The sequence below is a fragment of the Pimephales promelas genome, chromosome 10, assembly GCF_988280905.1.
Source record: "Pimephales promelas chromosome 10, fPimPro1.hap1.1, whole genome shotgun sequence".
Lineage (NCBI taxonomy): Eukaryota > Metazoa > Chordata > Actinopteri > Cypriniformes > Leuciscidae > Pimephales > Pimephales promelas.
Window position 1 is genome coordinate 35,095,072 of NC_142778.1, and position 25,392 is coordinate 35,120,463.

A 25,392-nucleotide genomic window follows, 5' to 3' on the forward strand; every position below is an offset into this window, starting at 1 on the left:
ATTGACAGCTACGCAACTACCACTGACGTGTCAAAAAGCCAATAAAGTGAATTGTGATCGTAAAACTAATCCATATGAATTGAGCTGTTTAATCCGTAGTTTCTAAAGAGACTTGATGGCTTTGTACGATAAACAGATTAAATTGAGGGTTTTATTCGCATGTAAACATTGATCAGAAGAGAAACATAGACAGAAGCTCAACCAAGCGAGAACAAACCTCATTGGCTCTTGCTGAAGCTCAAACGTGCTGCGTAACACGAGAATGAACCTCATTGGTTCTCGCACATCAAGCACGAACTCTTGAGCTTTGATGCGTTGATGAATGTTTATATGTGAATAAAAGCTTAAATTAAATCCGTTCATCGATCATTTAAAACGACAATTTTGGTAAGAATCGGACAAAAATTGGAGTCGTCGTGAAAATACGACTTAAATGTAAAGATGTGTCCTGCTTAAAGGGTTAGTTCACCCAAAAATGAAAATTCTGTCAGTATTTACTCACCCTCATGTTGTTCCAACCCCGTAAGACCTTCGTTCATCTTCGGAACACAAATGAAGATATTTAAGATATTAAGATCGCTCCTGTATACAGTCCATAGGCTTCTTGAGGGAATGACACTTGCTGGCCTTGAAAAGTCATTAAAGGACATCGTTAAAATAATCCAAGTGACTACAGGGGCTCAATTTTAAGTTGATCAAACGAAGAGAACACTTTTTGTGCGCAAAAATAACGATTTTATTTCAACTATTCGTTTATTTCTCCCTCTGCCTCGAGTCAGGTTACTAGTTTAATAGCGTAAGCTTCTGTTATTGTACGTCACACGTGACGCATCACACACATGACCAGCGTCGGCCAATAGTGAGCCTACGTGTGACGTAGCTCTACGCAATCACACTACGTTAACTGACTACAGGCCCATGGAGAAGGAAGTGAATAGTTGAAATAAAGTTGTTATTTTTGTTTGTTTTTTGCGCACAAAAAGTGTTCTCGTCGTTTGATAAAGTTAAAATTAAGCCCCTGTAGTCACTTGGACTATTTTAACGATGTCTTTGATGACTTTTTGAGGACCGCAATAGTCATTCCCTCAAGAAGCCTATGGACTAGTATGCAGGAGCGATCTTAATATCTTAAATATCTTAATTTGTGTTCTGAAGATGAACGAAGGTCTTACGGGGTTGGAACAACATGAGGGTGAGTAAATACTGACAGAATTGTCATTTTTGGGTGAACTAACCCTTTAAGTATGTAAAAAAAATAAGCGATTAAGTTCGACTAACTGAATTTAATATAAATTTAATCTACAATATATATTAAATTAATTGCAAGTGTCCAAAAAGTGTTCAGTTTGCAAGTATATTATCTTAGAGTTTATAATATTTGTAATAAATATGTAAATAAGTAGGGTTGGGTATCGTTTGAATTTGAACGATTCTGATTCCTTGTTTCGATTCCGGTTGCTAACGATTCTCGATTCTGATTCTTTTAAGAGGCAGGGTCAAAAAAGTTTAGCTAACCATGCTAACCAACGGCCTTTCTGAAGGAAATACTCCTTCTTTAAAAATACTCCTTTTGTCACAAATTTTGCATTTTGCCGAGATTTCGTTATTTTTAGAAAAGTGAAGCCACACTTTGGACCGCCGACGTAAGCTACTCATGTTCGACTCGCGCGGTTATGTCAACACTTCCGGTAGACGCTTCTTATTTGGTGTTGTTCAGCGGTTTCTTCTTCCGGTCGGCGGACTGTGAATATCGAAACTAGGAATCGAAACTTTTGAACGATTCCGGGAAAAACGAAAAGTTAGTCTCGGTTCCAATCGATACTCGATTCTCGATACCCAACCCTATAAATAAGTCACTTTAGCAGATAGATAGATAGATAATATTATCTTAAAGTATATAATATTTGTAATAAATATGTAAATGAGGCAATTTAGCAGATAGATAGATAATATACTTGCAAACTGAACACTTTTTGGATGCATAATCACGAGTGTAGCCTCTTCTTTTCCCCAAGGGTCTGTCTCAAAGGTTAGGGAAGGGCTCTTGATAAGTGTTTGTGCACAACTTTATTAGCAAATTTATTGTCAAGTCCTGTAGCAGACGTGAGGTCATGTGCTGCTTATCTCCTGCTGTTCCTTTAAACGCAGTGATTATGAGTTATTCTTGCCTGTAAGGAACTTCTCAGCATTATGTTTACAACTCTGTTGCGTTTGACTTGTCGTTGATCTACAGTATAGCTTCAGTTGGCATGTAAGAATGAAGATTATTAGGATGCTTACGCACTGAGTCACAGTGAAACTGTTTAGAAATTACAGCTATTTTTAATCTCATTATCTATTCATCTCAAGCTTTTGTTCTGCGAAAGTGTTGTCTCTAATGTACGTTGACACGAACCTGATATTTTATGTAAATCGTCTGGCTTTTAGTAATCAAAAAGGTTACTGAAATATCTTTCTGACAAATAATTTCTAGTCTGGAAAACTATTTCGTGTTCAGGCTCTGATATATTTTTTTGGCTCTTGGAACAGTTGACGGAGGATTTTATTATTATTTTTTTTCTGTGGAAAGTTAGCAACTACACCGACCATATATTTGCCTTTTAGGTGTTGGAGACTAAAGTGAGTAAGATAAACCTAATGTAAACGGGGATGTTTTTAAAGTATGAGCGAAACTCTGAAGATGAAGAATAGAAACTCTTCTAGTTTCTGGAAAAAAAAAAACATTATTTCCAAAGGTCACTGATTGATTTAATGTGACTAATGGAGGAGTGAGAGTCATTGTAATGATACATGAAACTCCAGCTGGAAAAATCCCCCAAATCCCGTGTGTCTGACGCTTCAATCTTGGTTAGACAATGTGCTCAGTCAGTTTTGGTCGGGATGGATAATCCATCTGAAACTTGCTGAAGCTTTGAGTGACTTCATATCTCTGAAGAGACGTTTGTTTACCTTGATCTGAACCGAAACTCTCGTTCACAGACTGACCGGGCGTTCAGTGATCTGAGTAGGCTTGTCTGTCGCTGAACCTCGAGTGCTAAAGCATGACGTGAGCAACACCAAGGCCTTGGGCTTGATTTCCAGGAACAAACATTCTGATCAAATCTATACTACTTTGAATGCGCTTTGAGTCAGTTTGAGTAAAATAAGGGTCTTACAGTGACTTATTCGTCTGCAGGGTTGCTGGAAAATATGACCAGCGTCAGCAAAAACAGGACTGATATAATGCTTTACTTGCACATGTGGGCGTTTCATTAGCAGATCTGTGCTAATCACCAGTTTCCCACTCAGTCTCCCATTATCCATATAAATACAGCGAGTTTTGTTCATGTCTGGCTGATCCGTGAATCAGGATGAATCAGTCAGGAAGTTCACTGGCTCCTCGTAATCTTTCCATCTTTCCCGCACTGATTGTTTTCCCGGATCTTTCTCCATATGTACATCTTACACCACCACCCTTCATATTTTCTAATGGTTTTTAGGTTTTTGAAAGTCTCTAATTTGCACCAAGGCTGCATTTATTTGATCAAAAATACAGTAATATTGTGAAAACAGTTTAAAATCACTATGGTCATTGTAAAAATGTAAATCAATGCTGAGTTTTCAGCATCATTACTCCAGTCTTCGGTGTGTCACATGATCCTTCAGAAATCACTCTAATATGAGGATTGCTGCTTAAACCATGATGCATGTTTTTCTGGATTATTTGATGTTACGAAATGTTCAAAAGAACAAAATTTGTTTTAATAGAAAATACATTTCAGTAAAGGCCATTGCACACTGAGTCCGAAATTATCAAATGCGTTTTTTTGTATTTGTGATTTGGTGACTCTGAATTGTCAAAACACCATTCAAACTGCTTGCTAGGGATGCGAAAAATGCAGAAAATCGAACACGATTTGATTTTTTTTATTTTATTTTGTATTTTATTTTTTATTTTTATTTTTTATGACGGACGAAAGTTTTGGAGGCATTGTGCAAGCGTCATTGACATAACGTGAGGTCGTTTTTATTTTTTACCGTGCGAAAATTTTGGACGTGAATTTCGGACTCAGTGTGCAAGGGCCTTAAAGGAGTAGTTCACTTTAAAAAAAACATTTGCTGATAATTTACTCAACCCCATGTCATCCAAGATATCCATGTTATTCTTTCTTCAGTCGATTTTTCTCCATATAATGCACTTCAATGGGAACCAATTGGTTTAGGGTTAGGGTATGATGCGCGTTTGTGACTCTCATATTTGAACTCATTCATCAAAATGAACGAATCTTTTCCCGAGTCAGTTTGTTCATTACGTTTGTTGAATGAACCAAATGACACAAAAAAAAGATTTGTTCATTTTGATAAACGAGTTCAAACAGGAGAGTCACGAACGCGCATCACAGAACAGAGCAAGGCGACCATTTGCTTATAATAAAACCTAAACTTTGTTTTTGTTTTTTTTTTAATCAGCAATCATTTCGCTTGATAAGACCCTTATTCATCGTCTGGAATCGTTTAAAGCCCTTTAAACAGTTTGCACTGAAACTGTCTTTTGGACCTTGAACCGTTTGGTTCCCATTGAAGTCCATTATATGGAGAAAAATCCTGGAATGTTTTCACCAAAAACCTTAATTTCTTTTCGACTGAAGAAAGAATGACATGGACATCTTGGATGACATGGGGGCGAGTAAATTATCAGCAAAAGTTTTTCAAAAGTGAACTACTCCTTTAACACTTTAGTTTAGGCTCCTCTACTCTCTATTAGTTGCTTATTTTAGCATGCATATACCTATTACTAGGATATTGGCTGTTTATTATTACTTATAAAGCACATATACATATACACTGGCCTTATTCTGCTTAATTTATTATACATCCCTTAATCCGATCCAATACCTAAATTTAACAACTACCTTATTAACTACTATTGATAAGCCGTAATTAGGAGCAAAAGTCATAGTTAATAGTTAGTTAATGGTGAGAATTGGACTTTAATCTTTAATGAAGTGTGACTGAAAATTCTCGTAGCAATGCATCCTTTAATGCATCCTTGCACTTTTGTGCAAGTCTGTCATATATCTCTAATAATTTCATATCTCACATAATTAAATAATTCCAAGTCAAACAAATAAAGGGCAACAAAAAAGTCTACATGTAATAAGCCCCAAAAGTTCCTCATCACCCTGTCAGGGATTATTTAGTATGTTCAAATTACAAGTGTTTTTCCTTTGCGTTTGCTGTACATTAGCGTCATGCAAGCTACATATTCAAATTTTTGTGTGGTCTTTGAATGAATGAGCCAAAATTGAGTGTGTTGCATTCAGCTGCTGACATCCACAGGCCCGTGCACACACACACACACAAGTTCTGATGTCATCATTTAACCATCGCTCACACTGTCATGGAAAACTCAGCTGTGGGCGGTTCCTTTGTCGCTAAGTAACCATGAATCCATATATGGTGTTGCTTCACACTTCTGTTTCTTCATCTCTTAATCTGTGTCGCACCTCACTTCACTGATCATGATGCTGTGTGTGTTACTTTTTTGTCATGCTGAAGGTATCTCGCAACACAGCATGTGATGACGTAAAGCATTGATAAGCTTGCTTTGCCACTTCTCAGACAAAGCCAAACACTCCATACAACTTAAGCAGTTTACAGGAAGAATGCAAAACATTTGTCTTTTGCTTTGTGTGAAGCTGTTGGACAAGTTTATCTCTATTATGCGTGCAATGCTTTAGGAGCTTCTTAGAGCGAGAGAGAGAGAGAGATCAGAAGATCGAGAGGGAAAGAGAGAAGTGGAAAATGGATATCTGCAGTGGCGGAGGAGGTGGTGATGGGGTGGGTGGGGTTTTTACAGCGTGTTCAAACACAAACAGACCAGAAAAGCACATTTATTACATTAGTGGTGTTTGCTGTCATTATGATTTGATTGTCATCATTATTTACTAAACTATTAAAATGATTTATTTAGCGTCTTTTACATGATTGGTGTCAGGAGAACACAGAGAAGATCCATGAAGTCAGATGGGAATTTTCTTTTAAAGCAGCATTTAACCTTTAAAACCTTTAAAGGAGTAGTTCACTTTAAAAAAAAACTTTTGCTGATAATTTACTCACCCCCATGACATCCAAGATGCCCAAAAAAAGAAAAAGAAATTAAGGTTTTTGATGAAAACATTCCAGGATTTTCTCCATATAATGGACTTCGATGGGGACCAAACGGTTCAAGGTCCAAATGAGAGTTTCAGTGCAGCTTCAAAGGGCTTTAAACGACACCAGACGATGAATAAGGGTCTTATCTAGCGAAACGATTGGTCATTTAAAAAAATAAATAAAGTTTAAGTTTTATAAGCACAAATGCTCGCCTTGCTCGGTTTTGTGATGCGCGTTCGTGACTCTCCAGTTCAAACTCGTTTATCAAAACGAATCTTTTTTCGATGACTCGAAGGGTCCTAGACAAGACCTTATTCATCGTCTGGTGTCGTTTAAAGCCCTTTGAAGCTGCACTGAAACTCTCATTTGGACCTTGAACCGTTTGGTTCCCATTGAAGTCCATTATATGGAGAAAATCCTGGTATTAGTCCCCAGTCATTAATATGACTGGTTGCCTGTAAGTCAGAACACCCAACCGCATAATAATGTTCTCATTCTGTCATGAGATTGTTTACATGTTCTTTTACACTTCATTATAATCTTGTCAGTGTTTAGCAAGAAGGGAGTGAATGAGGCAGGAGTGCATGTATCATCCGTGAGAGCTAGTGAAAGAAGATGGATTAGGATCAGAGAGAGAGATAAGAGTGTGTAGGGGGACATATGAGAAGGAGAACGCATTGACTGACGAGTGAGACAAAGGACTGATACGTTTTAGAGAGACAGTTGAGCAGAAGTCCATGTGAGCGAGAGACCTAGAATTAACATAGAGAGAGAGAGAGTGAGAGAGATTGAGTGTATCAGTGCTCCATGCACATGATGTGTGTGTGTGTGTGGCTCAGTCTGTTTCCCGGATGCATGTGTGGTTGCAGGGCAGTGCGGGAGTCGTGGGTCTCTGCACGCTTGTGTGTTTTAAATGTGTTGTTAGTGCATGCTTGTTTTTACCCATACGTTTGTGCCTGTCTGCTGTCTTGCTTGCCAGGTAAGAGACATTCTCACACACACGTGTTCATTGTATTCATGTTTGATTCAAGTTTTGAATCTTTACATTATTTTCAAGGAAAGTAAATAGTAATAACATGTTTCCTTTCTGTGTTTCATGGCACACACACACATAAATAATAATATATATTATAATATATATATATATATATATATATATATGTATTTATTTAATTATATATATTTTATATATATATATTTTTTTTATTTATTTATTATAATATATATTATTATTTATATATTTATTATTATTATTAAAATGTATATATTTTTTTTACAAATATCATGAATCCATATCAATTGAGGAGTCACACCACATGACATTTTATGACCTAAACAAGTTTCATTATTATGCATTTCTGTCTTTTCTGCGAGAGATACACTACATGTCAAGTTTGGGTTCAGAATAAAAAATAAATTAGCCAACTTTTATTCAGTAAGGTTGCGTTAAGTTGATCAAAAGTTACATTAAAACAGCAGTAACCTGACAAATGAGCCCGGGATGTTAAACCGTGTGTGTGTGTAAGTCCTTGGGATAAGTCAGACATTAAGATACAGCGTCTCTGTTTGTCCAGGGTGGGTCTGACCTTTGACCCAGGAGTGGATCTCATTGTGACGCTCCACAAGGCACGGCCGTCGTCACCATGACAGCAGTTCATATTTTAGTGTGAACTATATATTTTAAAGTGAAATGAAATGTCATCCCTCTCTCCTGAAGTTTGGAGGAGTGTGTGTAACCAGACAGAAGGACAGGAGGGAAGACGGGTCTTTTATGAGGTGTCGTCTGTCCCCCGTTGGCTATAGTGTCGTCAAAGGGGGTCAGGAAGGAAGAGAGAGGACAGACTGAATTACATCTAAGTGTGGAGAGCGAGCTGTCGACTCTACAGGGCACATGTTGAAAGAGGGGGATGGTTTGGAAGAAGGGAATGAATGTGTGAATTGTACTGGGGAATAAAGAAAAGGGAAAGAGACCTGAAAGTGAGACCGTAAGTGAAGATTCTTCTTAAGGGAATACAGAATCATTTTTAGTTGCTATAGTTACATAAATATTAAGTAAATAGTTTAAATGAGGAAAAAAAGTTCCATATTTTCAATGTGGTGTCATCATATTAAGTAGGTCATGTTCTGAAAATAGATTATTCAGGAAACTGTTTCCGTATTCCTGTCAAAGCAAGTGAAAAAAAAGATAAAGAGAAAAACATCTTAGGAATCTGTCAGTGAATATGAAAAGGCATCCTAGCACTCCTGCAAACCGCCGAGTTATGTCATTTCCCACACTCACACATTCCTCATCGATCAGAGCTTTATAATCAATAACCTGTAATCTGTAGAGCGCGTGCGTCACGGCTGCCGCGCTGACCTTGTGTCGCTGATAAAGTCGTTCCCATGCCTGAGAAGAAAGGTGTCAGTGTTTTTACAGAAACTCAAATACTGATACTGATTACCATAATAAATAATTCTATTCTATTCTTTCTTAACAACAATGAATTTTAAGTATAAAAAAATGAAGATATGAGAGAGTCTCATGAATTGACAACTATTTATTTATTGGCAAACAAGTACATATTCCATTCGCTCTTATTTAGGAATAAGTATCTCTTAATTAGGAACGGGTTTATCAACAAATGTAAATCACAAATCTAGATTAATCTTTAGTAATTTACAGTAATTTTATCTCTTTTGTTGTTTGATTAACATTAATGACAGGAAACTTTTATTTTGGTATCCAAAATAAAAGTTTGTGTTTACATAATATATGTGTGTGTGTAGTGTGTATAATTATTTTATATATATATATAAATACACTCATATGAATGTATATATTAAAGAAAAATGTGTTATTAATATATCAAATATTTATATTTATGTATAACTTTAATTTTGTATAAATATATATAAAGTATATACATGCAAATATTTCTTAAATATATACTGTATTTACATGTATATAGATTTATATATAATTTATTATCATTAATTTGATGTATAAATATACAAAAAATTTTCTTAAATATACATGCATGTGTGTGTTTTTGTGTGTGTATATATATATATATATATATATATATACATACAAAATAATTATACACAGTGCACCCACATATATTTTGTAAACACAAACGTTTATGAACGTTTAAACGTTTGGATGTGACAGGCCTAGTTTATTTTACTGTGTATTATGTCTCTGTGTGTATTTGTACAGCGCTTTGAGATGTACATTTAAAGGCGCTATAGAAAATAAAGGTTGTTATTATAAAATTGTCTCATCTGATTGGCCTTTAGAGAGACCCGACCAATGAGAGCACTCTTACCCAATGTATTTATAGTTTCGAGAAGACAGATGTGATTGAAGTGGGATGAGGAGATCTGAGCATATGCGATCTTTGATTTCAGGCTAAATCGTGGAAAAAGTTGAAGACCATGGTGCATTGCTCTCCCTTTGTGGTTTCCTTTAAGAAACGATATCCTTGGATTCAGCTCGCAGGCCATGCAGGTAAAAACTCATTTTCATTTCATTGCTGGATGAATGGAGGAGACGAATGCATCTGAGACATCATTTTGAACACTGTTTTTGCCTCTCTTTGTGTGTAGGTAGTTTCCAGGCGGGCGAGTATGGGAAACTGTTGAAGAAGTATTGTGAATGTGAACATCAGTGTCTGGAGAAGCTGATGAATGACAACCTCCGGCCTTTTGTACCTGGTTATTATGGTGTCGTGCAGCAGAATGACCAGGATTACAACCTGATGGATGATCTGCTGACCGACTTTGACTCCCCTTCGATCATGGATTGCAAGATGGGAAGCAGGTGAGAATACAGATCAGTAGAGGTGTCATGATTCGATACATATCACGATACGATATTATTGCGATACTCCAAGACATATGGTAAAACATAAAAAAAAAGACTTTTTATTGAAATGTTAAATTTGGTATTGTGTGTGTAAACGAATAGTCTTGGTGCTCGTAACCCAAGACAACAGAGACACCAGAATAACAATATTGATGATTCTGAAGCTGAAAATACAGAATTATTTTAGGCGAATGTGCAATCTGAATCACTGACAAGATGTATTTAAAATAATGTCGGCAACTTTTTACTGGTAACATCAGACATTTTTTTTTGGCATTATCAGGACCCACAAATATCCCCCCATTGCATTATTATACATTCAGTGCAACATTATACAGTGATATGAATATGTTTGGACACCCATGCTAAAGTTGCCTAAAAAGAGGAATAAAAAATAATTGGGAATTTATTTCACTTATGAACTTATTTTGTAAGATTTTGTCTGATTTTTTTATTTTTTATCATATGTTCATTTAAAAAAAAAAAAAAAAAAAAAAAAATATATATATATATATATATATATATATATATATATATATGAAGAGTTCAGATGCAAAAGCCTCTAAATGCCATTTGAAATTTTCTTCTTTAATGATGATTTTTATCAAGCTTGTATATTTAAGTTCAGTGATTTCACTTAAATGGCAATGATAATTACCTATTAATTGTTATTTAAGTGAAATTACTGAACTTAAATATACAAGTTTGGTAAAAATCATCATTAAAGAGGAAAATTTCAAATGGCATTTAGAGGCTTTTGCATCTGAACTCTTCATATATATATATTTAATATGACTTTTTGTTGTTTTTTTGCTTGGTTTTATTGCATTTATATGATATTTGTTTTTTTGTAATTTAATTTTTGCCATGAAAATAGCCTTAGATGCTGACATAGATAAAACAGTCGCTCTAAATATCTTCCTGAGGGGTTTTTGGGGAATTTCTGTGAAGGACAGTCAGTTCTGACAATGACAGGCTTTTCTAAATAACAAGAGCCTCGGCTGCATTATTAATGTCGTCAACTACAATATAGTACTGTAGTTACTATCCATGATACTTTTGATGCACTTTTCTATTGCGATATATTGCCACACCCCTACAGAATGATCAGTTCATGTTTACAGAGATGATCCAAATAAGCTTATTTGTTAAAACCGCCCAAATCCAGACCAGCCCTAACCAGACAAACTGGATGGCTCTGTGAGGTTGACGTCATAAATGAAGGAGGGTTGTGAATGGTGTGATTGATGGCTTCGTTTGATTTACCATAGGACATACCTGGAGGAAGAGCTGGTGAAGGCCCGCGAGCGTCCTCGTCTCAGGAAGGACATGTATGAGAAAATGGTGGCTGTGGACCCGGGAGCGCCCAGTCCAGAGGAGAGAGCCCAGCAGGCCGTTCTCAAACCTCGATACATGCAGTGGAGGGAGACGCTGAGCTCCACCGCCACGCTCGGCTTCCGCATCGAGGGCATCAAGGTGGGAGTGCAGCGGATTAAATAGACATATTACTTGATCTGGTCACTCAGGATAAGCTTTGTTCATTCTCAATCCTGAAAAAAAATCTATAATGGTTTCCACAAAAATATTAAGCAGTGTTATAGAGCTGGGCAAATTTTATTTTTATTTTTTATATTTATTTATTTTATTTTTTTAAATTTGTTTTCCTAAAAAAATATCAGATTTTAATTTTTTTTATTTATAAAAAACTAAATTTTCGATTTGAACCCCCCCCCCCCCCTTCCATTTAAAACAAAATTACTTCGAACTGTAAATATATATTTATTGTAATTAAATAAAGTGCATCAACATAAACAAAATTGCAAAGGCAAACCCTTTCTCTAACTGAAGTCAGTGCAACAAAGATTGTTAAACATCCAAATTATTTATAATGGGGAGAAATTTTTTTTTTTTTGAAAATATGAATCGATTTGACCTACCAACTCGATTTTTAAAACAAATTGATGATAAGAAATCAGCAAAGTCAGCATATTAGAATGATTTGTGAAGGATCATGTGACTGGAGTGATGATGCTGAAAATTCAGCTTGTCATTAACCTTGTGTGTTTTATTTTAGAAAGCAGACGGCACATGCAACACCAGCTTTAAAAAAACCAAACATAAGGAGCAGGTGACGAAGGCCTTGGTGGACTTTGTGGATGGAAACACACAGTTACTGGTATGTTGTTTCAATGGAAAGGTTTTAATTCATTAGCTTTAGCCAATGGCATTCATGATTTATTTTAGCATTATATTTGTGAAAATGCAAAAGAAAAAGATTATGCCTGAAAAGGTTTCATTTAAATATATGTATATATATATATATATATATATATATATATATATAATATGACTTTTTGTTGGTTTTTTTTTGCTTGGTTTTATTGTATTTATATGATTTTTTTTTTTTTTTTTTTTGTAATTTAATTTTTGCCATGAAAATAGCCTTAGATGCTGACATAGAGTGTTTTATTTATCTAAATATCTTCCTGAGGGGTTTTTGGTGAATTTCTGTGAAGGGCAGTTCTGACAATGACAGGTTTTTCTAAATAACAAGAGCCTCGGCTGCATTATTAATGTCGTCAACTACAATATAGTACTATATTAAATATAAACAACTCTGTTACTATATTTAAAAAAAACACACACACACATTAAGTTTTTTTCCATTTGAAATACCCGTTCCACTGGACAAATATAGGAACTAATATTAATTGTTTTATTATTATTAATACTATTGTTTTTTGTTCAAATAATTTTATATTTATATAATTTTAAATTATAAATATTTATAATTTTATATTTATATGTTATATTTATATTACACAAGTTATTGATGTTATTTTCATAACTTGCATACATAATTTTATTTAAACGTGTGTGTATATAAAACAAAAATAAGGACATGGAAATTAACTAATTTTATTTACTTTTTTATAGGGCTGTCAAACGATTAATCGCGATTAATCGCATCCAAAATAAAAGTTTGTGTTTATATAATATATGTGGGTGCACTGTGTATAATTATTTTGTATATATATATATATATATATATATATATATACATACACACACATGCATGTATATTTAAGAAAAAAATATTATTTATATATAAAATATTTATATTTATACATAATATAAATGATATATAAATCTATATACATGAAAATATTTCTTAAATATATACAAGCATGTCATACAAATATATACAAGCTTTCAAGGAAAATCATTTATGACTGTCTTTAAATATTGTATGCCCGGTTGTACTGTAAAATTCATACTGTGTGGAAAATAACAATAAAAAATATAAATAAGAAAAAAACTCATTCCTCCACACCCAAAATGCTCCAACACAATTTCTCCAGCACTGGAAAGCTTTTCTAATATCAAATGAAACCACTCTAGCCTGATCAGTGATATTCCTCTGAGCTTCTCACTTTTGTAATGTCTCTCGGCCATCTCTCCACAGCACTCGCTTACTGGCCCTTTAATAGGGGTTTCCTGCAATATTGCCATGTTGTGTATTTTTGCACAGCCGGAAGGCTGTGTTAACCCATCAGAGACGTGCTACTGCATACTTGGCGTTCTGTTTGTGTTTCAGAGGAGTTATCTTCAGAGACTGGCGGAGCTGCGCAGCGCTCTAGAGACGTCAGGATTTTTCAGGACGCACGAGGTGAGGAATCGGTTCTGTACATGTTGAGAAATCCTTTCCAGCCTGGGCCAAATCATTGTCTTCTCTTGAACAAAACAAACCATGACTCATAAGTTTCTCTCCAGGTGGTTGGGAGTTCCTTGCTGTTCGTGCACGACGCTTCAGGCCTGGCCCGAGTCTGGATGATCGACTTCGGTAAGACCATCCCACTGCCACCACCCCAAACCCTGGACCACCGGACGCCCTGGGCCGAAGGGAACCGGGAGGACGGGTACCTGTGGGGTCTGGACAACCTCATTCAGATCTTTAGTGACATGTTGCAAGACTCGACTCCCGCCTCACCCTGATGGATGTGCCCAACGTGCTTCGGCCTGTAGGAACACGCTGATGGATAAGAGAGGAGCGCTCTCGTGCTGAGGGAGTGACCGTAAGCCAACAAAGCACGAGTGGAAAAACTCAAAACTCACGTTCCTCATTCCTTTTTTAGTCATGTGGTCCTGCAGAAGCTCCACAACAAGTCCAGATACACTGACACTGAAACCAAACAGACAGATGAGAAGAAACTATCATGATTATTCTTTAAACTTCACTTGTCTCTTTTTTTACCTACAGGTATGATGATAACACTATTACACTGACTAGAATGTGCTTTGTTTTTCTAAACGTTTTTTTTTTATTCCTTGTCGGGGGTTCACAGTTATGTAAATAGTGCTTATTTAATTTTTTCTCTGATTTTTAGTTCCGTAATCTAACTAGTACCTCGTTTTATTTCTGAAAGGTGATGCAGGCGGAATCTCGTCTAATCTTAATGGTGTTTGATATTTCCATGATTTAACCTTTTAAACCTTTTTTCGGTCAGAGGTAAAGTAGTGGAGTTAGTCACAAACATTTTTGCACTCAACTAACCGCCCACATCGTGGATAGATAGATACTTCTTCTTTACTGATCAGAATTAGATGCAGTGTTTCTTTAAAAATAGCCACAGTTACAAAGATGCACAACAAGTATAGATATTTAGATACACGTGTTGATGGAATGGTTTGATCTGTTTGCTCACTCTTGGTTCGTTAGGTTTTAAGGCTGACCTGTTCACTTCAGTTTCTTGGTTAAAAGGGGTTTGAGAAGTCAACCTCCTTTATCTGCCCCTACAACCATTAACCTGATTTTATTTTTGTATGAAGGAGTAGTTCACTTTAAAAAAAAAAAAAAAACTTTTTCTGATAATTTACTCGCTCTCGTGTCATCCAAGATGTCCATGTCTTTCTTTCTTCAGTCGAAAAGAAATTAAGGTTTTTGATGAAAACATTCCAGGATTTTTCTCTATATAATGGACTTCAATGGGGACCAAACGGTTCAAGGTCCAAATGAGAGTTTTAGTGCAAACTGCAAACTGTTCAAAGGGCTTTAAACGATTCCAGACGATGAATAAGGGTCTTATCAAGTGAAACGGTCACTCATTTAATAAATAAATAACAAAGTTTAAGTTTTATAAGCTCAAATGCTCTTCTTGCTCTGTTCTGTGATGCGCATTCGGGACTCTCCTGTTCATCAAAATGAATGAGTCATGACTTGATGGTTCCTTGATAAGACCCTTATTTATCACCTGGTGTCGTTTAAAGCCCTTTGAACAGTTTGCAGTTTGCACTAAAACTCTAATTTGGACCTTGAACCGTTTGGTTCCCATTGAAGTCTATTATATGGAGAAAAATCATGGAATGTTTTCATCAAAAACCTGAATTTCTTTTTGACTGAAGAAAGAAAGACATGGACATCTTGGATGACATGGGGGTGAGTAAATTATCAGCAAAAGTTTTTTTTTTAAAAGTGAACTACTCCTTTAAATACAAAGAGCTTTTGTAATGGTACCCGCACCAGAATGACCTCTTCCCACATCATTAAAAGTTCGATAGCTTGATAGTGTTCATGACATATCGCGATTATCATCCTGAAATGGTTGATCGTGGAAACTTTTTTGCTGATTTTAATCAGATTATATGTGTAATGGCCATTGATGATGTCATTAGATGCTGTGGTCAGCTTTGAACAAACAAAAAAGACACCAAACTTTTTCCATCATCACTTCATGTTTGCTTTAGGCTGCCTGAAATATTCAAACATAATCCGGTAATATCCTCTTCAAGATCACACACATGGTGTTAAAGTGATTACCTCACCTGGATGATGTTAGTGTACGGAACGGGATGTTCACACACCGCTGGGTGTGTGTGTGTGTTTATCATACAGCACCAGAGATTTTATTTTCCACCCCTGCACACAGTCTGTCAGTATTTCCCCATCTCACACCACGTTCCTCTGGAGACACACTGCCTTGTTTACAGATTATGTAAAGTATTATGTATTGTTCAATGTGTTGAAATTGGTTTCCTTCTACCATACAGGGTGTTTAAGATGACATGTTTTAAATTGGAAAGAGAACTGGATGGTGCGTTGCCTTTTTGAATCGTCTCGGCCCATTTAAATGTTTGAGACGGCAGTTTAATTGCAATAGGACGTGCGGAGCATTTGTACTCGCATCTCCTTCAATCATTGTTGCCTTGAAAGCCAATACAATAAACTGGAACCATTCTTGTTTAATACATTCATTCATTTAGCTGATGCTTTTATCCAAAGCGACTTACAATTGCTATATAGGTCAGAGGTCGCACGCCTCTGGAGCAACTAGGGGTTAAGTGTCTTGCTCTATGCATTAAATGTATCTAAAATGTCAATACATTGTTACAAAGGGTAATCGTTTAAATAAATGCGGTTATTTTGAGCTTTCAATTAATCAAATAATATTTTTTTCTGGAAAAAATATTGTTTAACCCTCTGGGGTTGTTCGTTTCAGAGTCACACTCGGGGTTGTTCGGGTCCAAAAATGGACCCAAAGGGCGGGATTCATATTTTAAAAAAATATATATTTTTTATAATATTTTTTCTTTTCTTTTTTGGTATTTTGAGAATGTCAAAAATAATAAAAAAATTATCATTAGTATTAATGCAATAATTATGGCAAAATTTCCCCCCATTGAACATAATAGAAAAAATACTTTAAAAAAAAATATTTTTTTTTAAAGCTGTATTTCATTTTAGAGTCAAGCCTAGGCCTCATAAAAGCAATTTTTGAAATGAGATGGACGCTATCTGGTGGACAAACTGAGCATTTTAAAAATGCAAAACATGTATAATCTGAAATTTTTGGTGTGTTTGTGTATAAAAGTGTGTTTGTGCGTGTGTGGATGTGCCCGTTTTGCACTCTAGATGTTTTATATCTTCACCCCTTCACTATGGTGTGCTTTTTTTAAGATCGTGGCTGATTTGTAGATTGTACGCACAAAAAAACTCACTATTTTTGCCAATTTCCCATTCATTTTCCATGCGGGTCCCCAAGTGTGACTATTTTTTTTTACAACCACTTAGACTACTCACATCCTGTCCCTGTATTTGTTCAAATACCAACAAAGTCACCAAATTTCAGACCATTCCGAGGAAGCTGTGATTTAAAAAAAAATTTTTTTATTTAAATTCTTCGGATCCATTTGGGCCGAACAACCCCAGAGGGTTAAACAAAAATAAGAAGCAATGTTTTGGACATTAATAATAATCATAAATGTTTCTTGGGAAGCAAATCTGCATATCAGAATGATTTATGATGACATTTTCTAATTATATTGAAACAATGTATTTAAATTGTAATAATATTTCACATGGTGAGCATGAGAGACACCTTCCCAAACATTTCAACTCTTGAATAAAACATTCTTGCGAGCCGAGACTCGAGAGGAAGTGATTTAGATTACAAGGACACTGCTCACTTTAAATGTAAATGTTCTATTCCTGCCAAGCAACGTTTTCCTCTATCATCATTTCCTGTTCAGAACAGCTCTTCCTAGAGTTGCACAACAAATGACTAACGTGTTCTGAATGACATCAGAACAGATAAAAACACTTTGTCCTGTTGCTGATGGTCGTCAGTAAATGACTCGCATCCTCAGATCGGTTTGAGGGGAACGAGATTAGCCAAGAGGATTGCTTCACAAATACAGCTTTCAAAACCGACAGAATCGTTGCACAAAGTTTTGCGCTAGCAGACAAAGTTAGAAAAGAGAAGCATCTTAACCACAAAGTTAAATGACAGATTAGTCTTTAAAAGCGTCTGCGGCTTGTAAAATGTATTTATCCACATTTGTGAATCTGGACGACAAAACCAGCCTAAGAAATAGTTCACTTTGAAATTAATTTTTGGTATGTTTGGTATGTTTTATCTTAGCTCAAGGGCAAGGTGTCTTTGTTTCCGCAGTATTTTCAATTTTTATATATTTAGGTCAAACTGTTCTTGTCTGTCAGTCATATAATGGAGGTCTATGGTCACCACCTCAAAGAGCATGCACAGAGAAGTCCAAATTAAACATGATTTAATGGCTCGTAAATGTAAGAACACATTGAGAGCCTAAGACACCAAACGAGTGGTTTGTGTGAGAAAACGAACAGTATTTATATCGTTTTTACCTCTAGTTACCACACGTTTGAGGTGGTGACCATAAATCTCCATTATATGGCTAATAGACAAAAACGGTTTGACCTAAAAATATCAAAATTGAAACTACTGTGGAAACAAAGACACTTACATCTTGGATGCCCTTGAGGTAAGCTAAAACATATCAAAAATTAATTTCAAAGTGAGCTATTCAGTAGCCATGAGCATGCAATAATGACATTTTACTGCATCAGTTTTAGTAATTTAATCACTTCATTTTTAGCTCAGCAGCTTTACAAACATGTGATCTATAAGGACACCTAGTGGATGAAGACTGAAAACACAGGTGTGCATCCAACTCCGACTCCAGACACAGCTTCTTTGGTGTTTTTGATCAGCTCATCTGTGTGTTTGTGTTAAACAAAAGCACTTGTCCCGCCAGACCGTCCTGAACGCCTCCGAGAGGAACCACGTAACGCGTCCCATCGCCGGCTCTCTGAGGGTCCATCTCCTTGAGCTGGCTGTTGCTCTGTGTAAGCGCCTCAAACTTCCACAGCTGGTAACGGAGACTCTTCCCCTGCTTCGCCAGAACAAACACCTCTTCAATGCCATCCATCGGCCAAGAGACAGAGGCCTCGTTCTGAGAGAGATGAAGCCAGGGAAGTGTGACGTCAGGAGGGAAGTGTTTGCTGTCCACACACCCCTGTCTTAAGCCTAGTAATATACCTGGGGATTCGGGAAACAATGATTAGATTGAAGTGTTATTCCCTTATATAACTCTGTGACTTGTCTTGGGTATTCAGTCTCACCTGAGACGACTGCCCAGTGGGCTTTGTGGCCGTTGCGTAGACAAGGTTCATGATTAAAATCCTCATCATATCTGTGCCAGAGGAGTCAGGGAAGGAATGCGGTCTATTTATGTGTGATTTATGACTCATCAAGTCTTTGAGTCATTGTATTTGATGATGTTAGCACTTACATACACAGTTTTGGCAGTTTAGAGGATTCTAAAACTAGTCTGAGATGTGGCTGTTAATGGCAAAAGGAAATCAAAATGTAAAAACTATATTTTAGGAAACTGATAAAAAAAAAAAACAATGTCCTAGTGGTGAAATTAAACAAAATAGAGCAGAATAGTTTCAGAAAACAGTAATTATAAAGCCTAGTGGCAAATAAAATAATGTAAAAATTATATCAGAAAACACTGAGCGAAACAAAAAACTTGGCCTAGTGGTAAAATAAAATAATTTCAGAAAACAGTGATCGACAACAACAAAATATAGTGATAATTAACAAAAAAACAGCAAGCAAAACAAAAAAACTTAAAGTAATGTAATGTAAAAATTATATCAGAAAACAGTGAGCGAAATAAAAAAAAAACTTGGCCTAGTGGTAAAATAAAATAATTTCAGAAAACAGTGATCCCCAAAAAATTAATCAGTGGTAAAAAAAACAAAACCACATAAAATAAATTAAAATTATTTCAGAAAACAGTGAGTAAAACAAAAAAAAACTTGGCCTAGTGGTAAAATAAAATTATTTCATAAAACAGTGATCAAAAATAACAACAAAATATAGTGATACATAAAATAAAAATGTCAGAAAACAGTGAGCGAAACAAAAAACTTAAAATAATAATAATGTAATGAAATGTAAAAAATTATATCAGAAAACAGTGAGTAAAACAAAAAAACTTGGCCTAGTGGTAAAATAAAATAATTTCAGAAATCTGTGATCAAAAATAACAACAAAATATAGTGATAAATAAAATAAAAATATCAGAAAACAGTGAGCGAAACAAAAAACTTAAAATAATAATAATGTAATGAAATGTAAAAAATTATATCAGAAAACAGTGAGTAAAACAAAAAAACTTGGCCTAGCGGTAGAATAAAATAATTTCAGAAAACAGCAAAAAAAAATCAACTTAAAAAAATACTAAAATAAAATAAATGTTTTAGAAAAGTGTTCAAACTAAAAAATTACCAAGTGGTAATTAAATTTCAGAAAACAGTTATAAAAAAAAAGTGATCAAATAAAATAATAAAAATGATTTCAGAAAACTAAACCAATCAAACATATAAGCAGTAAAGATACGGTATAAGAACAGGCTGTCCGCCAGCGAGGTGTTTCAGAATGACGTCTGTGTTTTCTCCCATCATGCCTCCTGATAACCTCTGAACTCTGCACCCACACACTTCCTCCGCCAGCTTGGCCATGTCACGGGCTAATTCCAAGCAGAAAAAAAATAGCATTATAACAAATGATAGCATTTAGAGGTATTTACAGTTAATGCTCAGCAGAACGACCTGCAATACAGTTACAGTTGTCCAGTTCCACTTAAAAGCAGATGTTAGTACCAGAAAACATCTCTCCTTGTTCAGTGTAGGCGTTGTGTTTTGCGGCTTGGACCAGTGTCTCCATGACCAGCGTCTCTGGAGGATGAAGTAGATGAGCCGCCATCCATAAGGCCACGAGACCACATCTGAAATCACATATCATCTAGCAGAGCACACATGGATCCCTAGTGGTCCATATTTGGCTTTTTTAAAATATCGAGAAAAAGGAAGATACGTTTGGTCTACAAGTGTCTGAATATTCATGTGATATTCAATGTGTTCTGTATGTAATGATTCCCAGTGTTTACAGATTTGCCATATTTTTGAGAGCATTTATTTTTTTTAACACTTTATTTATGTGTGCAATCCACATGGATTAATTTAACGTGGTTGCTTAGCTGTCAATGGAAGGACAGAAAGTTCTCAGATTTCATTACAAAGATATTTATTTGTGTTCCCAAAAACTTTATTTGTTAACGAAAGGGACATGAGGGAGAGTAAGTAATGACAGAATTTTCATTTTTTCAAATTATTAATTTGTGATTTAGTAAATAAATATTATGAACAATAATATTTAATCATGTTAGGTTTTACGCCAACCTGATTTGCAAGATATCGGCCTCATTGACCATCAAATAATCCATATCAGTCGACTAACAGGTGTTTTTATGGAAACTTACTGTGGACCATCTTGAATGAGTGAAGGCACATACTTATTGAACAGCAACCATTGCAGATCCTTCCTAAAACTTCATTGAGAAATGCTGCGATGAAATCATGACTGTACAGAAAAAGTTTTCTGAGAGTTTCTTTGTAACTGTGATTTTTGCTCACCTGCTTTCTCTCTGTCCTATAATAATCCTGGCCTCTTCATGGTCCCCCTCTACAGGGGCCCTTCCCTCTGATAAAGCCTGGTAAAGCTTCTTCTTGCTGGACACTGAGGGAGCCAGTGATGGAGGAGGAGGAGGAGGAGGAGGAGGAAGAGGTGAAACATTCTCCACTGACATGCTTCTGCAACAGAAGAGTTAGTAAATGAAAAAGTATGTGACAGTATAGGAGTATTGTGACAGTAAGGCGTTACAGACATACATTACAATGTTGTTTCCAATAAACCGACATCAAAACGAGTGCACGAGGTAAGAATAGGCAAAATTACACGAATCAGCGTCCAAGAAATTATTTCACTATCTGCTGTGAACTGGGTAGTGTTCTCTATATAGGGAATACCAAATAAGGTCAAATACGGCCATAGTCGTGAATACAAAAATACAATAACAACTCAAAATATCCCGAATGATTAAAAAAAGACGATGTATTTTTACTTAAACAAATCAAAATGATATCAAGTCAATAGTAGAAGCTGCATGTTATAGATTATATTCGACGGCGAGACACCCGAACAGAAATCGGCGTAACACCATCAATGACTCGCCACAGTCACTCCACAGTATCCAATCAGAATGCGTGTTGTACTCGGATGTGCTCACTAGACAACCAACGACAGGCTCGCTGTGAGACCAGCTGTCCAATCGAATCCTCTTATATTTCCGAGAAGGCGGTTTTTCAGGCGCTAATTTTTCCTGTGTGCATTTTCATTCAGGTTTGTAGTCGGCTCACTCGGCTGGAGCTCCTCAAATAATTGTGAGTAAATTCATCTAATGCGTATTTTTTGTTTGTATTAGCCTTTTAACTTGTTATATTATAAATACGTGTTTTCCACTTGTGGAAATTTTAATTCTTTGTCTGCATAGCTAACATGCTAACCCATTAGCTTCCTTTGAAGCAACGAGGTAACTAAACGCTAGGTCAATCATTCACTGTTTTAAAGCGTGCAATAAGAAATTAATAATGTATTTCTTTCATATTTAGGACTTTTACCGAATCCCAAACCACTTCCATCTTTTGCCACGTGCTCTTTTTTTCTACACATTCTAGTTTTTGGACAGAAGCATGTTGAAGCTTCATTCCTTTCATGTAGTTTACTATCATGTGTATCATTTCAGAATCATGGCTGGCCAAGAGATGAGGCTGAACCACACTATTTACATTAACAACTTGAATGAGAAGATCAAAAAAGATGGTATGGTTTTGTTCAACTTTCTAGAATTGATGTTTTGTTTTTTTTTAAATTTGGCTGTAGCATTGAATTTTGCACATTGTTCATGCTGCAACCTTTTTCTCTTGCGTTTAACAGAACTGAAAAAGTCGTTGTACGCTATATTCTCCCAGTTTGGACAAATCCTGGACATCCTTGTTTCCCCTACCCTGAAAATGAGGGGTCAGGCCTTTGTGATCTTCAAGGAGATCAACAGCGCTTCCAATGCACTCCGCTCTATGCAGGGCTTCCCTTTTTATGATAAACCCATGGTATGATATACTATGTTTTTGTAAATCGTTTAACTTGTGTCAACTGAGTTTTTTTTTTCCCTTCTCAAACCTTTCAGCAGGAGTGTTGCGCTACTGTTTAAAAGATTGGACATTAGTGGATTTTTTTTTTTATTCTTTCAGCAAGGATGCATACAATCGATCAATAGTGAGTAAAGAAGGAAATGCTGTTGAACTTGCTGAAAAAAAGGATTGATTTTCCACAAAAATATAAAGCAGCATAACTGTTTTCAGCATTTGTAATGTTAAATGTTTCTTGAGCAGCAAATCAGCATTTTTAAAATGGATCATGTGACATTTTAAAATGCATTCATAAAGAGAACTATTATTTTTTATTGTAGTAATAATTCTCCACATTACTGTTTTAGTGTCTTTTTGATCAAATAAATGCAGCCTTGGGGAGTTTTTCTTTAAAAAAAAAAAAAACTACATATTTTGAAGTAATTGATGTCTTTAAGTAAACCACATTTTGTACTAAAAAGCTTCTAAATCATTCTGTTCACAGCGTATTCAATATTCAAAGGTGGACTCTGATATCATTGCGAAAATGAAGGGCACATATGTGGAGCGAGACCGTAAGAAAGAGAAGAGAAAGCCTAAAGTCCCTGAAGCCGGTGCTGGGAAGAAAGGGGCGTCCGCTGCCACTCCTGCTATGGCCGGGGTTCCTGCAGCTATGCCTGTTAGTATATTTTGGACTGTGTGTGTGTGTTTTTCCATTGTAGCCTGTTCTAAGGCTGTTGTTGAATTTATGTTTGTCATTTATAGGGAATGCCTCCCATGAGCCAAGCTCCTCGCATGATGGCAATGCCCGGTCAGCCTCCCTACATGCCTCCGCCTGGTATGATGCCTCCGCCTGGCATGGCACCCGGACAGATGCCACCCGGTGCCATGCCCCCAGGTCAGATGATGCCAGGACAAATGCCTGGCCAGATGCCACAGCAGGTATGTTTCAAAATCAGATTAAAGACGCATTCTGGATTTGTGACCTTATTATTGATCATTAATTTTGTTTGTAGGTGTCGGAAAACCCTCCCAACCACATCCTGTTTCTCACCAATCTCCCAGAGGAGACCAACGAGCTCATGCTCTCCATGCTATTCAACCAGTGAGTATTTGTTTTCAAATCCATTATCTTAAAATGCGTAATCTTTTGCTAATTACGATGTTGCCCGCTTCTCATAGGTTCCCTGGATTCAAAGAAGTCCGTCTCGTGCCCGGCCGTCACGACATCGCCTTTGTGGAGTTTGATAATGAGGTGCAGGCGGGTGCAGCCAGAGAAGCGCTGCAAGGCTTTAAGATCACACAGAGCAATGCAATGAAAATCTCCTTTGCAAAGAAATAACGTGACATGCCGGTTACACACAGGCCTGCTTTTAGAGACCTTTCACAGTTCAGGGTGTTCAATGGCTGAATAGAGGAGCACACAGACGCCATTCAAAGGAAAAAGTCCATGTTTTTATTTTATGTGACTTGCTTAGTTGCGCCAGTTAGCTTTGTACTTCACAATACAAGGTAAGAAGTGAATGGAAAGGTTGTTTTATGTATCTCCTTTTACTTTTATTCCCTCTTCTCCGAGATGGTCGTCTTTGGTGAATTTGTAAGTATGCAGGATTTTTTTTTTTTTTTTTAATCAAATTATGTCTTCTGAAGCATTGCACCCAGAGTCTGGTTCCCAGACATTGAACCTGGAGCTTTTTTTTTTATTAAATGGCAGTGTTTTACTTGTTGCATTCTGCCTGTCCTTTCATTTTTCTTTCAATATGTTCTCTTATTCAGACTGGGGCCAGTTTTTAGAGCCTATTAAGTTGATTAAAAGTGAGTCAAAATTTATAATTATTGAAAGTTATGTCGCATCATAGCCATTTTCGATAATAATCAAAAATTTCCTAAGCCGCAAATCAGAATGATTTCTGAAGGATCATGTGATACTGAAAATGAACCAATTGCTCTGTAAATTGTATTCAAAACAGTGCAGCCTGGCAGCACCTGCTGCTCAAAATACTATCTTTGCCCAGAATATTTTAATGATGCCTTTTAAAAACTATATGCAAATTATTTTTTAGTTGTGCCTGTTTATTAGGCAGGGCTTGTGAAATTAGGTTAATATATCCTTTACCATGTTATACCTTCATATGTATTACAATTAATTAAAAAAAAAAAAAACTGACCAGAGATCAGGGCAAGTTTTATTTATATAGCACATTTCATACACGATAATTCAAAGTGCCGATATTATCGGCCGATATTAAGCATTTTCCAAACTATCGGTATCGGCATTGATAATGGCCTATAAATGAATATTTCAAAAATAACATAAAAACAGACGAAACACGCTTGAACCATGTCATGAGTGTTGGAGTTGTATAGTTTGTCCACCAGAGGGCACTCTACACCGTTCCTGTTGGCAACACTCGTTGAATTCTTCACGATACATACATTGCTTGAATAACAATTAAAAGATCATCCCCATCAGTTCTCTTAACTCAAATAAGCACGACAAAATTTGTGACTATCATGTCCAGTTTAAAAAAAATAAATAAATAAAATATCGGCCGAT

The 25,392-nt window shown here is 36.0% G+C and overlaps 3 protein-coding genes across 4 annotated transcripts in view; 2 read left to right on the top strand and 1 right to left on the bottom strand.

The window, feature by feature from the left end:
* Nucleotides 1–16,229, top strand: part of itpkcb (inositol-trisphosphate 3-kinase Cb) — a 17,326-nt gene extending 1,097 nt beyond the window's left edge. The window contains exons 2-7 of the mRNA XM_039683856.2: nt 9,529–9,628; nt 9,727–9,940; nt 11,257–11,461; nt 12,060–12,161; nt 13,584–13,655; nt 13,760–16,229. Coding sequence (XP_039539790.2) covers nt 9,529–9,628; nt 9,727–9,940; nt 11,257–11,461; nt 12,060–12,161; nt 13,584–13,655; nt 13,760–13,981 — 915 coding nt within the window. The 3' untranslated portion in view covers nt 13,982–16,229. The remainder of the gene's footprint in view (nt 1–9,528; nt 9,629–9,726; nt 9,941–11,256; nt 11,462–12,059; nt 12,162–13,583; nt 13,656–13,759) is intronic.
* Nucleotides 16,230–17,140: 911 nt separating this feature from the next.
* On the bottom strand, nt 17,141–21,877 carry actmap (actin maturation protease). 2 transcript variants are annotated; one of them, XM_039683857.2, is made up of 7 exons: nt 21,540–21,877; nt 21,285–21,461; nt 21,131–21,199; nt 20,472–20,596; nt 20,209–20,338; nt 18,921–18,991; nt 17,141–18,837 (listed from the first exon to the last, which is right to left on the bottom strand). In XM_039683857.2, exons 2-7 carry the CDS (start codon nt 21,455–21,457, stop codon nt 18,506–18,508), a joined length of 900 nt encoding a protein of 299 aa, XP_039539791.2. In that variant the 5' UTR covers nt 21,458–21,461; nt 21,540–21,877; the 3' UTR covers nt 17,141–18,505. The 2 variants fall into 2 exon arrangements, with proteins under 2 accessions (XP_039539791.2, XP_088972653.1); XM_089116527.1 differs by lacking the exon at nt 21,131–21,199.
* A 91-nt stretch (nt 21,878–21,968) lies between these two features.
* On the top strand, nt 21,969–24,556 carry snrpa (small nuclear ribonucleoprotein polypeptide A). Its single transcript, XM_039683858.2, has 7 exons — nt 21,969–22,091; nt 22,454–22,530; nt 22,645–22,817; nt 23,341–23,514; nt 23,601–23,777; nt 23,852–23,940; nt 24,018–24,556. The coding sequence occupies exons 2-7, from the start codon at nt 22,458–22,460 to the stop codon at nt 24,175–24,177; spliced, it is 846 nt and encodes a 281-aa protein (XP_039539792.1). The 5' UTR covers nt 21,969–22,091; nt 22,454–22,457; the 3' UTR covers nt 24,178–24,556.
* The last annotated feature ends 836 nt before the right edge of the window (nt 24,557–25,392 follow it).